General features: G+C 38.8%; 1 protein-coding gene across 3 annotated transcripts; it reads left to right on the top strand.

The window, feature by feature from the left end:
* The first annotated feature begins 390 nt into the window (after nucleotides 1-390).
* LOC140141538 (uncharacterized) lies at nucleotides 391-11236 on the top strand. 3 transcript variants are annotated; one of them, XM_072163443.1, is made up of 3 exons: nucleotides 391-482; nucleotides 7124-7226; nucleotides 9230-11236. In XM_072163443.1, the coding sequence occupies exon 3, from the start codon at nucleotides 9796-9798 to the stop codon at nucleotides 10885-10887; it is 1092 nt and encodes a 363-aa protein (XP_072019544.1). In that variant the 5' UTR covers nucleotides 391-482; nucleotides 7124-7226; nucleotides 9230-9795; the 3' UTR covers nucleotides 10888-11236. The 3 variants fall into 3 exon arrangements, with proteins under 3 accessions (XP_072019544.1, XP_072019543.1, XP_072019545.1); XM_072163442.1 differs by having other exon boundaries at nucleotides 416-607; XM_072163444.1 differs by lacking the exon at nucleotides 391-482 and adding an exon at nucleotides 6300-6515.
* Nucleotides 11237-13260: the final 2024 nt, after the last annotated feature.

Raw genomic sequence — 13260 nt, 5'->3', positions numbered from 1 at the left:
TGGAGGTAGTCTAAAAGCAGTGACATGGCGTACCATATGGTCACTCACACACTAGCGAGGTCAGTCACCGCCACCGCCACCGTCACCGGGCTATTGTCAGTAGCCTTAGTCAGATGTCCTTCGGCCCATTATGCGTCTCAAAACTATTAAACAGGTCGGAACATTTCAACTTTCAATGTTTTTTTAATAAAAAACTGAATCTGTAAGCTCACCAAACTTGAGGCTTAAATTAAAATTCAGTCCTTAATTAATAAAGGGATGACGTAAAAAAGTGAAAAATATTGTCACGCGTGGTAGAAAACGCCGGTTAAAAAGTACATTTTTACGTGCTTTTCAATGGAGAAGTTATTTGGTGGTCTACGCCCTTAAATGATATCTTTGCAATACACTACAGAGTGTATGCAGTGCAGTGCAGTACGGCGTGGGTTGAACCCGGAAGTTGAACTGAAATTTATGCATTAATAATTCAAATTACACTACATGTATGTGTTTTAATATGCTGACATTACAATTACATGCAAACACATGCATTGTTTTTGCATGGGCGACAACGGCCATGACGGCTACTAGTACGATGATGTTGAATGAGAGTGTTAGGGACTATACAGTACGTAGTATATGTATGTACAGCTCTAAACAGTACAAGCTTATAATCATGTACGGAGACAATGCAGGCCTACGTGTATAGGCCTATGTGGTCCAAGAGATAGCAAGAATTTCTTTGACAAAAATGACCAGGTGTCTTGTTATGATAGTTGGATAGAACATCCCATGGGACATCTGAAAAGTGAAGTCTTGAGTGTCGTGAGCGGTGGAGCGTGACATCAGAGGTCAATGACCTCAAATTTGACCCGTTTTCCTGTATAATTCGTATTATGCATGCCATTTATTAACAATAGCCTTGATTTTCACATTTTTGATGTCTAATGAAAGATATTGAAATTATCTATCAAACAAAACCAATATCAATGAGATTTGAAAATGTTTCGATCCTAATTTTGAGCCAAAAACGTCAAAATTTAGCATTTTTACCCATATTTTGCAAATTGACCTGACATAAAACTTATAATTTCCTGAAAAGCGTGAATGTATTACTTAAATATTCTTACTCAAAACCTGACCCATTATGTTGACAAAAAGATGACCAAAAACAATGTGTGTGGGTAAAGTCATTGTTGGGCAAGGACATTTAAAGTGCAATGACCTCTTAAATTTACTATGTAAGAAGTTTTCTGCACATATAGACTATGGGCTATGCTAACCCCACTCCCCCCTAGGGGGATTTATGGAGGCAGGTATTTTTGGGACCCTAATGCATTGAGGTTTTGAAATCCACTTGCCTGCACATTTGCCAGCGGTGGGTGAGGCGGTGAGGGCGCTTTTTTTCAAAATGGCCGCCAAAATCACAAAAATCAACATAACTAGGCCAGTGAAGCTCCTAGCAGCATAATTATAATGTCTACACCCATGTTTTTAGGGTCAAGGAATCCAATAGTATCACTTACATCAACAGGGGACCTAAATTTCCAAGATGGCTGCCAAAATTTCAAAATGGCCGACATTGAAAATGAAAATTATCTATATCTCAGTCCTTGAAGCTACTGCAAGCATAATTTTGATGTCTATACCCATGTTTGCAGGATCAAGGAGTCCAATAAAATCACTAAGAACAGCCCAGGACACAAATTCCAAGATGGCTGCCACTGAATTTCAAAATGGCTGCCATTTAAATCAATTTTGTCTATATCTCAGTCGTTGAAGCTCTAAGGAGCATGTCTCTAATGCATTATGCCGTATTGTCGGAATCAAGGATTTCAGCCAATACATTTAGGTTTTGAAATCCGTTCGCCTTCACATTGGCCAGCGGTGGGTGAGTCGGTGAGAGCGCTTTTTCAAAATGGCATCAATAATGACACCATAAATAATCAACGACATGTCTATTACCTAAACACAAGAAGTATCAAAGCCTTAGTAGTATAAGTGGGTAAGTGCAATAGCTGTCCTGTGAACATTTGGCAATATATTGTATATTGTACTCATATACACATGTCAGCTACACATGGCAGCTATTGCACTTACCCACTTGGGCACTCAACAGTCGATGTCCCAACTCCAAGATCAACAACTAATCTAATCATATTCAGTAACTCTATTTGTAAAAGGATTAATTCTAGGAAAAAAATGAAACCATAGCTAAGAGTAGCTTGATGACGTAGCTCCCAGTTGCTGATTGGTGCTGGGTTTACTGTACTGGTGATACTGGTGTTGATACAGTAGCTTCCAATTGCTGGTTGGTACTGGGGTATCTATCTACTGCTGGTATTGGTGATGATAAAGTAGCTACCAACTGATTGTTGCTGGGTTTAGCTATCTACTGTTGATATTGGCGTTGATGAAGCAACTTCCTATTGCTGATTGTGTTGATGAAGCAGCTTTCAATTGAAGTAAATGTTCTTTGGCGCTAAGGTAGCCATCTACTGCTAATATTGGTGTTGATGAAGTAGCTGCCAATTGCTGCTTGTTGCTGTGCTAGCCATCTACTGCTGATACTGGTGTTGATGAAGCAGCTTCCTTTTGCTGATTGTGTTGCTGAAGTAGCTTTCAATTGTTCACTGGCGCTAAGGTAGCTACCTACTGCTGATATTGGTGTTGATGAATAAGCTTTCAATTGTTGATTTTTGTTGATGAAGCAGCTTTCAGCCTTATTGTTCATTGACTCTAAGCTAGCTATCTACTGCTGATATTGGTGTTGATACAGTAGCTCCCAATTGCTGATTTTTGCTAATGTAGCTATCCACTACTGATATTGGTGTTGATGAAGTAGCTTCCAACAGACGGCCTGAAGATGCACCTAGGATAAGGTGTGAAAAATTATTTTATAATATCAGCAGTAGATATCCCAACATCTGTCAACAATAAGGAGCTACTTCATAAACGCCATTGACACCAGTAAGCACAAATTAGCAATACTGCTTCACGAACACAGATATCAGCAGTTGAAAGCTAGCTTAGAAACAATCATCAATTGGAAGCTACTTCATCAACACCAATATCAGTAGTGGATAGCTACATTAGCAACAATCGGCAATTGGGAGCTACTATATCAAAACCAATATCAGCAGTAGATAGCTAGCTTAGAGCCAATGAACAATAAGGCTGAAAGCTACTTCATCAACAACAATCAGCAATTGGAAGCTACTTCATCAACACCAATATCGGCAGTAGATAGCTAACCCAGCAGCAACCAGCAATATGAAGCTACTTCTTTAAGACCAATATCAGCAGTAGATGGCTACATTAGAGCCAATGAACAATTGAAAGCTTATTCATCAACACCAATATCAGCAGTAGGTAGCTACCTTATTGCCAGTGAACAATTGAAAGCTACTTCATCAACAAAATCAGCAAAAGGAAGCTACTTCATCAACACCAATGTCAGCAGTAGATGGCTAACACATTAACAAGCAGCAATTGGTAGCTACTTCGTCAACACCAATATTAGCAGTAGATGGCTACCTTAGCGCCAATAAACATTTACTTCAATAGAAAGCTGCTTCATCAACACCTATCAGCAATATGAAGTTACTTCATCAACGCCAATATCAGCAGTAGATAGCTAAACCCAGCAACAATCAGTTGGTAGCTACTTTATCATCACCAATACCAGCAGGAGATAGATACCAACCACCAATTGGGAGCTACTGTATCTACACCAGTATCACCAGTACAGTAAAACAGCACTAATCAGCAACTGGGAGCTACGTCATCAAGCTACTCTTAGCTATCGTTTCATTTTTTTCCTAGAATTAATCCTTTTACAAATAGAGTTACTGAATATGATTAGACTAGTCGTTGATGTTGGAGTTGGGACTTCGACTGTTGAGTGCCCAAGTGGGCACGTGCAATAGCTGCCATGTGTAGCTGACATGTGTATATGAGTACAATATATAATATATTGCCAAATGTTCACAGGACAGCTATTGACTTACCAACTTATACTACTAAGGCTTTGATACTTCTTGTGTTTAGGTAATAGACATGTCGTTGATTATTTATGGTGTCATTATTGATGCCATTTTGAAAAGGCGCTCTCACCGCCTCACCCACCGCTGGCCAATGTGAAGGCAAGCGGATTTCAAAACCTAAATGTATTGGCTGGAATCCTTGATTCCGACAATACTGCATAATGCATCAGAGACATGCTCCTTAGAGCTTCAACGACTGAGATATAGACAAAATTGATTTAAATGGCAGCCATTTTGAAATTCAGTGGCAGCCATCTTGGAATTTGTGTCCTGGGCTGTTCTTAGTGATTTTATTGGACTCCTTGATCCTGCAAACATGGGTATAGACATCAAAATTATGCTTGCAGGAGCTTCAAGGACTGAGATATAGATAATTTTCATTTTCAATGTCGGCCATTTTGAAATTTTGGCAGCCATCTTGGAAATTTAGGTCCCCTGTTGATGTAAGTGATACTATTGGATTCCTTGCCCCTAAAAACATGGGTATAGACATTATAATTATGCTGCTAGGAGCTTCACTGGCCTAGTTATGTTGATTTTTGTGATTTTGGCGGCAATTTTGAAAAAAAGCGCCCTCACCGCCTCACCCACCGCTGGCAAATGTGCAGGCAAGTGGATTTCAAAACCTCAATGCATTAGGGTCCCAAAAATACCTGCCTCCATAAATCCCCTTAGGGGGGAGTGGGGTTAGCATAGCCCACAGTCTATATGTGCAGAAAACCTCTCACATAGGTCATTGTACTTTAAATGTTCTTGCCCAAAAACGACTTTACCCACACACATTGTTTTTGGTCATCTTTTTGTGAACATAATGGGGCAGTTTTTGAGTAAGAATATTTAAGTAATACATTCACGCTTTTCAGGAAATTATAAGTTTTATGTCAGGTCAATTTGCAAAATATGGGTAAAATGCTAAATTTTGACGTTTTTGGCTCAAAATTAGGATCGAAACATTTTCAAATCTCATTGATATTGGTTTTGTTTGATAGATAATTTCAATATCTTTTAAAAAAAAACAAAAATGTGAAAATCGAGACTGTTGTTAATAAATGGCATGCATAATACGAATTATACAGGAAAACGGGTCAAATTTGAGGTCATTGACCTCTGATGTCACGCTCCACCGCTCACGACACTCAAGACTTCACTTTTCAGATATCCCATGGGATGTTCTATCCAACTATCATAACAAGACACCTGGTCATTTTTGTCAAAGAAATTCTTGCTATCTCTTGGACCAATGTGATATCCGGTGATGTCATACATTTTTGGTGGTATGTTCCCCCGGAATTTTGATGTGGTGGGTCTTTATGGAGCTGACGGCGTAGGCCTACCGGTAAAAGAGGGTCTTTTTGAGCTGCGAACAAGTAAAACGGTGTCTTTCTGCGAACAGTCCGAAGGGCAGGTGTTTGGTTGAAAATCGCCGGAAAAATAGGGATAGGCCTAGTGTTGAAATTATCCAAATCAAGGGTCTTTCGCGGAGCTCTAGTTTAGTCAAATTTCTTTTTTGGACATGCGAAAGTGTGTGTGTGTGGGGGGGGGGGGGAGGGGCAAGCAATTTTGGCAGAGATATTTTGGACACTATTTCTATATTACCCCCTAAAAAGGTGATGTAGGAAATCAAAAGGGGGGGTCTTTCCGGGGAACACTACCCGCATGGTTATTTGTGTTAAGCCCCCCCCCCCGATGACAAGGACATAGGCCTACATAGGGTCATTAGGTCATTAGCCTGGGCTAGCTGTGCAATAATTTTTAAAAAAAATATGGTTGGAGGGTAAATTGGGTGGGGGGAAGTTCAAGAAATTTTTGGTGAGCTGAAAGGGGGAAGCAATTTTTGGCACACATTAATGGGATGCCTTTTAAATAAAATGCTCTTAAAAAGGCTTTAGGCCCCTATATAGGAAAACAGTACGGAAGCGCTTTATGATGCAAATTTTCCTGCTTGCTGCGCTCGCAACATATATATCTATTAGACCATTAATGTTTGCAAAATTTGGATCAACAAAATTTGGTATGTGCAAAGTTGAAGGGCAAACATTTTTTGGCAGGCTGAGGAGGGGGGAGGAGGGCAAGCGATTTTGGCAGGCCATTTGGACATTTTACCAGGTGGGGTCATAAAGTCATAATTATTGCATAGCAAAAGAATCATACTACTTTAACTAGGTAATTGATATACTCCATGACCTTTCGTGCAACTGTCCTGTACGTAGGCCTACATTAATTATTATGTGTGTCATGATTAGGTAGCAGGCATATGGCAGGTGCAGGATCAACAAAGCAGGATTTGGGAGGGGGGTGCCCATCATCATACATTTGAATTTTGAGTAGCTTTGATCAAGTCTTCCTCCTTTTTCTCTATTCATGCTCTTCTTTAGGACCCATGGTCGAAGTATCATATACTGGACTCCCTTTGTGTAGGAACATGAGTTAGGCATGGTGTGCATATTGCTCAAACACTACCCCTGCAGTGCACAGTATGCCTGCGGTAAAGTATGATATGAAAGTCCACTATCTAGCAATTCAAATGTCAAATAGATTTTCACAAAGTTATGATGGTAAATAATTATTTTGAAAGAATACCGGTAGATAACTTCAAAACATTGGAAAGAAATAGAAATTTTTGGAAGATGTGGCAAAGCTTCCATGCATTTTACATTCACTAACTATGGACGCCAAAGGACTTGAAATTAACAAGTCTAAATTTTGAGATGGTGGCTCTTTAAGAGCTGCAAACAGGTAAAATGGGGTCTTTTGGCATGTTTGGAGTTTCGAACAGAAATCAAGGGTATTTGGCTTTCCGGTTGAAAATCACGTAAAACCGCCTGTGAGGAATGAGCAATTTAAATAGGGGTCTTTGAGCTGAAATTATCAAAATCAAGGGCCTTTCAGATCTATTTTGGTAAAATTAAGGGCATGTTTGACATGACCGGTTTTGTCAGCGCCCTGACATCCATAAAGTGCCTCACCCCCAGCTGGTTGAATTTATCCCATATCATCGCACCCATAGACAAGACTTTGTCAAAAGAAACCACATTTTGCGTGTTTAAAAAAAAAAATAAAACCATAGTTTTTAACCATAAATGTCTTTTTATTAACAGCAGTGGGTGATTAATATAGCATTAGCAGTAGCCATTTACAACATTATCTGGAAAGTGGCGTGTGCCGGGTTGATGCAAATGACACAGTAAACAAAAAAAGAAGGTATGTAATAATTTCTGTTTGATTGTGTACAATGAATGCACCTTTCAAACAAGGGTGAAATTAAGTGGGAGATGGGAGCCGTTTGGCCCCAGAAACTCTGAAAGGGCCCCTGGTTCTATCTCAATTCTAGTTGACCAGGGGACACTTTTCTCACAAAACTAGCCGATAGTGAACTAAATTCAAAGCAACTAGTGCTTCATGTTACTCATCCAGGACATCTTTATTTTTATTGACCCCCTTGGCAATTGGAAATGGCCCCTGGATCCTTCCAATCTTGGTGAACCAGGGACCATCTTTTGCCAAAGTGGCTCCTGGTTCAAGCTTTCTTATTTTCACCCTTGCTTTCAAATTTTCCCCTGCTTCATGTATGTACAGTTTCAATGAAGACATGAAAAGAGCTTTTCAGAATTACATTGGACAACTTTTTCCGAGTTTTCATGTCGTTGAAAGATCCGTGGTATATAAAGGCGTCGAAAGACGAGGGAAAAACCAGCCAGTCTTTGCCAGCATGGTCTTTAGTCTTCCCGTTGAAAAATTATAATCAATATTCCTTATGGTGTGCAAAATCTTGATTGTATTGGGGCAGGTTCGCCCATATGGTGGGGTCCCGGGGTGGGGTAAGTTCACCCTAATCACAAAAAAGGTTTAAACATTGCATAACAATAACATATTAAATGCAAACATTTAGCAAGAGTATATACAGGGCATTCATTCACTTCTGGGGAGTCACTAAATTTGTTGCAGGGGTCGGGTCAGGGTAAAATGCAGGGGCCCAAAGTGAGCTTAAACGTATCATGTTTACAAATTCGGGGAGACTATGGATTAGGACATTAACGGTGGTATGAGTAATACTGATACCACATAACTTTAAAAAGCATGCTTTTCAGCAGTTTTACCTTGTTTAATGGTATAATTATAAAGTATTTGTATAATACGCTGATGGGGCAGGTCCGCCCTCCAGTTTGGGGTAAGTCCGCCCGGGGAAAATATAGGGCGAATAGGCCCCGTCCTCAAAAGGGCGTACGTGTCCCTTGTGCCTATTTGTGTATTTTCTTCAGGGTGTGCAAAATACAAATCGAATAAGGAGTTCTTAACTGCATTAAATCTTTGACAAATCCCACATGTTCCCAATACAGATTTCCATTAAAACCATCTGTACTTATGTATCAATGATGATAATACAACATTATTAATGCAAGAAAAAATTACGTTTTGGTGTAATTTTTTTGTTTTGGCTGTAGGTCGATGAACACGTTCCTGTATGTCACGTAGCTAATATGAAAAGTTTATAATGACCTATGTCACCTAATTTTGCCATCACCAAATTCCCCGATAGCCGTAGTGCTGAGAAACAAGGGGTGGGCGAACCTGCCCCTCGGGCGAACACTCCCCGCTCTCCCCTACAGTTATAGAATAAAAATTACCACAAAGATGAAGAAAATGATGAAATATTTGATAAAGAAGGGCAAACCTAGGTTAAAAACAGGAACAAAATGTATGTGTATATTAGTGTGATAGCTGTTGGTATTGTAAAGGTCTATAATATAAGTAATGTTTAGTTAGAAACATTAATAAATGATCACATCAAACAACCGTGTACTCCACCCTATAACGCCGGCTACTTTTTAGAACAAAATTAATGAAAACAAAAAATGTATTGAAAAACGCACATATGACCAAAGAAAAGTGTAGTTACTGGTATTGCTATTGTTGCACTAGCTGTTTAGTTATCATGGTTATAGCGAACAAAATTGTTTAGAAATGGTCTTGGTGTCGCCACCCCGTCCCGCATGTTAGATTTTCCGCGCAAATGTACAAAAGTTGTAGGGTGACCATTTCACAAATTCTCATTGGATCTGTCCCCGTCTGCTCCTTGTTATTCTCCGGCTATAATGAAACTTACGGATATCTCTGAGACTCTGATAGCGATAGACCCGTTAGCTCAAGGACAAGGCATACTGCCAATCTTACAAAATGTTGTACTTCTTTTCTTTTTTAAACAGAATAATGGCATCAGATCCTCAACAGATGAATTCCAGTTGTGAGAAAGTCTAAAAACATGGCGTCATTCACTTCATAGAGCAATCATCAACATGTGATCAGTAGAGCAGCCATATAAATGGTAAACAACAGAACAATCAGGCTAAATGTGATAAAAATGATGGCGTGAATACTCAGACACCCGGTACCCTTTGTACATGTACTAAAAATGAATGCATTCATGTTTAAGCTATATTTAGATGTACGTTTTGTGATAAAGACTTCATAGGGCCTGATAAATTGATGGAACATGAAAGGGTTCACACCAAAGAGAAGCCTTTCAAATGTAAATTCTGCAACACAGACTTCAGAGAGATAGATTATTGGGAATAGCATTAAATTACTCACAGCAAGGAGAAGTCTGTGAAATGTAATTCAAAAGATAGTGAAGAAGAAGCCTTTCCAATGTAAATTTTGTAACAAAGGCTTCAAACATGCACATAATTTGAAAGTTCATGAATATATTTATATTAAAAAGACACCTTTGATATGTCCGTTTTGTAACAAAGGCTTCACAAAATTTGCTGACATGGAAAGACAGGAATGTATCCCTCCTACCGGGAAGCCTATTGAATGCCCAAATTCGAACATATGCTTAACAAAGTCAAGTCATTTTAAACCACAGGTAAATGACATCACAAGTCACATGAGGGTACCTACCCAAGAGAAGCCCCATGAATGTCAGTTTTGTAACAAAGGCTTCACAACTTCAAGTAACTTGAAAGCACATGGACGTATTCATATTAAAGAGAAACCTTTCAAATGTACATTTTGTAACAAGGGTTTCACATGGTCACATCACTTGAAAGCACATGGACGTATCCATACTGGAGAGAAGCCTTTCAAATGTACATTTTGTAACAAGGATTTCGCATACTTATGTCACATGAAACGCCATGAACGTACATGTATTCATAATAAAGAGAAACCTTTCAAATGTGATAAGGGCTTCACATCATCACGAGACATCACAAGTCGCATGAGGGTACCTACACGAGAGAAGCCCTATGAATGTCAGTTTTGTAATAAAGGCTTCGCAACTTCAGGTATTTTGAAAGCACATGAACGTATCCATACTGGAGAGAAGCCTTACAAATGTACATTTTGTAACCAGAGTTTCACATGGTCAAGTACCTTGCGTCGACATAAACGTATCCATACTAAAGAGAAACCTTTCAAATGTACATTTTGTAGTAAAGGCTTTTCAGTTTCACATCACTTGAAGGACCATGAACGTATTCATACTGGAGAGAAGCCTTACAAATGTAAATTTTGTAGCAAAGGATTTACACAGTCAAGTAGCTTGAAAGAACATGAACGTATTCATACTGGAGAGAAGCCTTTCAAATGTACATATTGTAACAAGGATTTCACATACTTATGTCACATGAAACGCCATGAACGTAAATGTCTTCATACTAAAGAGAAGCCTTTCAAATGTACATTTTGTAACAAGGGTTTTGCAGACTTAAGTTACAAGAAACGCCATGAACGTATTCATACTAAAGAGAAGCCCTACAAATGCACATTTTGTAACAAGGATTTCATACGACCAGATTACTTGAAAGCACATGAATATATTCACATTCCAGTTTGTGATAAGGGCTTCACATCATCATGAGACATGAGCGTATACATGCTAGGAAACCCCCTTTATGTATATTTTGTAAAAAAAAACAAAAAAAAAAAAAAAAAAAAAAAAAAAACTTCATGTATAAACACCAAAAATGTTACACCAAACTGCTCATTTAAATAAAAGAACGAGTCTTTCAAATGTTCGCTGTGCAAAGCTACCTTTGGTACACAAGCTAGTTTGAATGCACATTGATAAATCAAAGTGATCACATCATGCTAAATGTGAAGATAGTCTTGACCAATGTCACTTTCGCCGCAAATACTTTTCAAATTTGCCGACCTTTGCGGAACAGTGCCACTATAGGCAGTCAAATAATTAAAATACTGATTTATCCACAGTGCACACCGTCGACGTCCTATACGATAAATATAAATTTAATACTCCGTTGGTGAGCGACGGGCGAGTGGTAGTGAGCGACAGGCGAGTGGTATTTCACTGAACGCAAGAAAAGGAGTTCTATCTGATTGGCTAGCAATCGATCGCTTAGGTCGCTCAGTAGTCAACTACAAACTCATGCATTCAATTCGATTGAAATCGATTATTCTATTATTGACGAAGATAAAGAGCGTGATAGTGTGTCAATAATGTACATTGTATTGCACCTGGTTTTACCAGCATTCCTTTATAAAATAATTTTCTCAAAGAGTTAAATATTATCAAAATTTTTACCCAGGATTTCAAATGTTTTACATCAAAATTGCAGTTAAACATATCCACAGCAAAATACCGGTCCTCACTAATTAGTACATTTAATTTCCAGTTAGTACATTTAAACGAAACCTGTGATTTACGTGACAACAAATAAAATTTTCTTACAATAGAAATATCATATGGGATACTGATATGGTAGGCCGCAACCGCCACAACGTGGAGCTGCTACGCGTAGCTGACTTTTTGTTCCGTGGAGCCAAATTGACCAATCATGTTAGAGTTTTTCATTACTCGGAGGTAAAACTGACCAATCAAGTACGACTTACTCATTACGTGAAGCGAATTTAGTCATTAAGAATTTGCCAGACGAGCTTCACGTAGTTGCAAGATATCCTCGGTCACGATAGTTATGATTCAAAAAGTAATTTATGAAAAGTACGAACCGACTTATTATTAAGATGGACATGCACTCACAAGAAACTCATACAGTATTGTACACAACTATATAGCTAGGCAGAGTGGTGGTAAACCATGCACACAATTCTGCGATCTGCAGTGTATCGCCGGGAGCTGATTTGTACATCTTGCGCGGCGTGGCCTGCGGAATTCGACCTTCAGCAAACCAGTTCGGATTTACTTTATATACTAGTAGTAGGCCATACATACTGTAGTTACGGTACTGCCCGTTTTCCTATACACAATACTCAGTGCGCTCACCATTGACGCGTGACCTAGTGTATGTTAGAAGTATTATGCCATTGCCTATATGACGTCACTGTGTAAAAAATAACCAGTCAATATTTAAAGTATTCTCTGAAATTCTAGAAAATATAGTTTTGTAACATTTCCTAAATTTTTAGCTAATTTAGGTGTTTGGAAATATTGGTACTTTTGTGTTTTAGGAAGGATATGTAAACGACAGATAACACCAAAAAATATGAACAAATTATTTCTAAACCGTGTTAAGTCTGCAAACCACTATGCTTCTCATTTTCAAGAACGCTGGTTAACAATGAGCAGACTATTGTCTCATTTCGTAAACAAAAGCCCAGACAGTATTGTTACCTTGCGTTCGCTTTATAATCATTCACCCAACTGAAACTATAATACCAGCTCATTGTTCATTGCACAGGTAAAACAGACACAAGTGCAGTGTGTATTTAACCAGAGAAGATCTGATGTAACATAGTTGAGCTGTTTTCATTGAGTGTTATCTTGGTTTAATAGCTTTTAATGGGGTTTAAGTCCTTCAAAGGTCGTGGTGAATTCTACTGTAGACATGACTGCATCATGATTATTTTAAAGTCAACAACATTCAACAATATGATCACCGTGATAGTATGACAGTATCAGTACCGTGGGTGTCAGTGATCCTGGCCTGACACAGTAGACAAACAAACAAACATGCCACACACATGGCACATGCATGCAAGGTAACATTGACTATACACTAATCAAACAATGGTATTGATCCTGTACAACTGTTGGTGGTTTATTTACATTCGATTCATTTAAAATCCACATATTTTGGCAAGAGTTTTCTCTCTCTGGAACGATGATGCATCAACTGGCTCCGCGTAATGAAAAGATCTAACATGATTGGTCAATTTAGCTCCGCGAAGCGAAAAGTAAGCTACGCGTAGCAGCTCCACGTTGTGGCGGTTACGGCCAGCCATATACTGATCATGCGAAAATCGTAACACATAG

This window comes from Amphiura filiformis, chromosome 19 (genome assembly GCF_039555335.1).
Source record: "Amphiura filiformis chromosome 19, Afil_fr2py, whole genome shotgun sequence".
Taxonomy (NCBI): domain Eukaryota; kingdom Metazoa; phylum Echinodermata; class Ophiuroidea; order Amphilepidida; family Amphiuridae; genus Amphiura; species Amphiura filiformis.
Note: the sequence above shows the minus strand (reverse complement) of the source record. Positions and strands in the feature narration are given on the sequence as shown.

Excerpts from the sequence above, each read along its gene's own strand:
- LOC140141538 (XM_072163443.1), top strand. The coding sequence starts at position 9,796 with ATGGAAAGACAGGAATGTATCCCTCCTACCGGGAAGCCTATTGAATGC.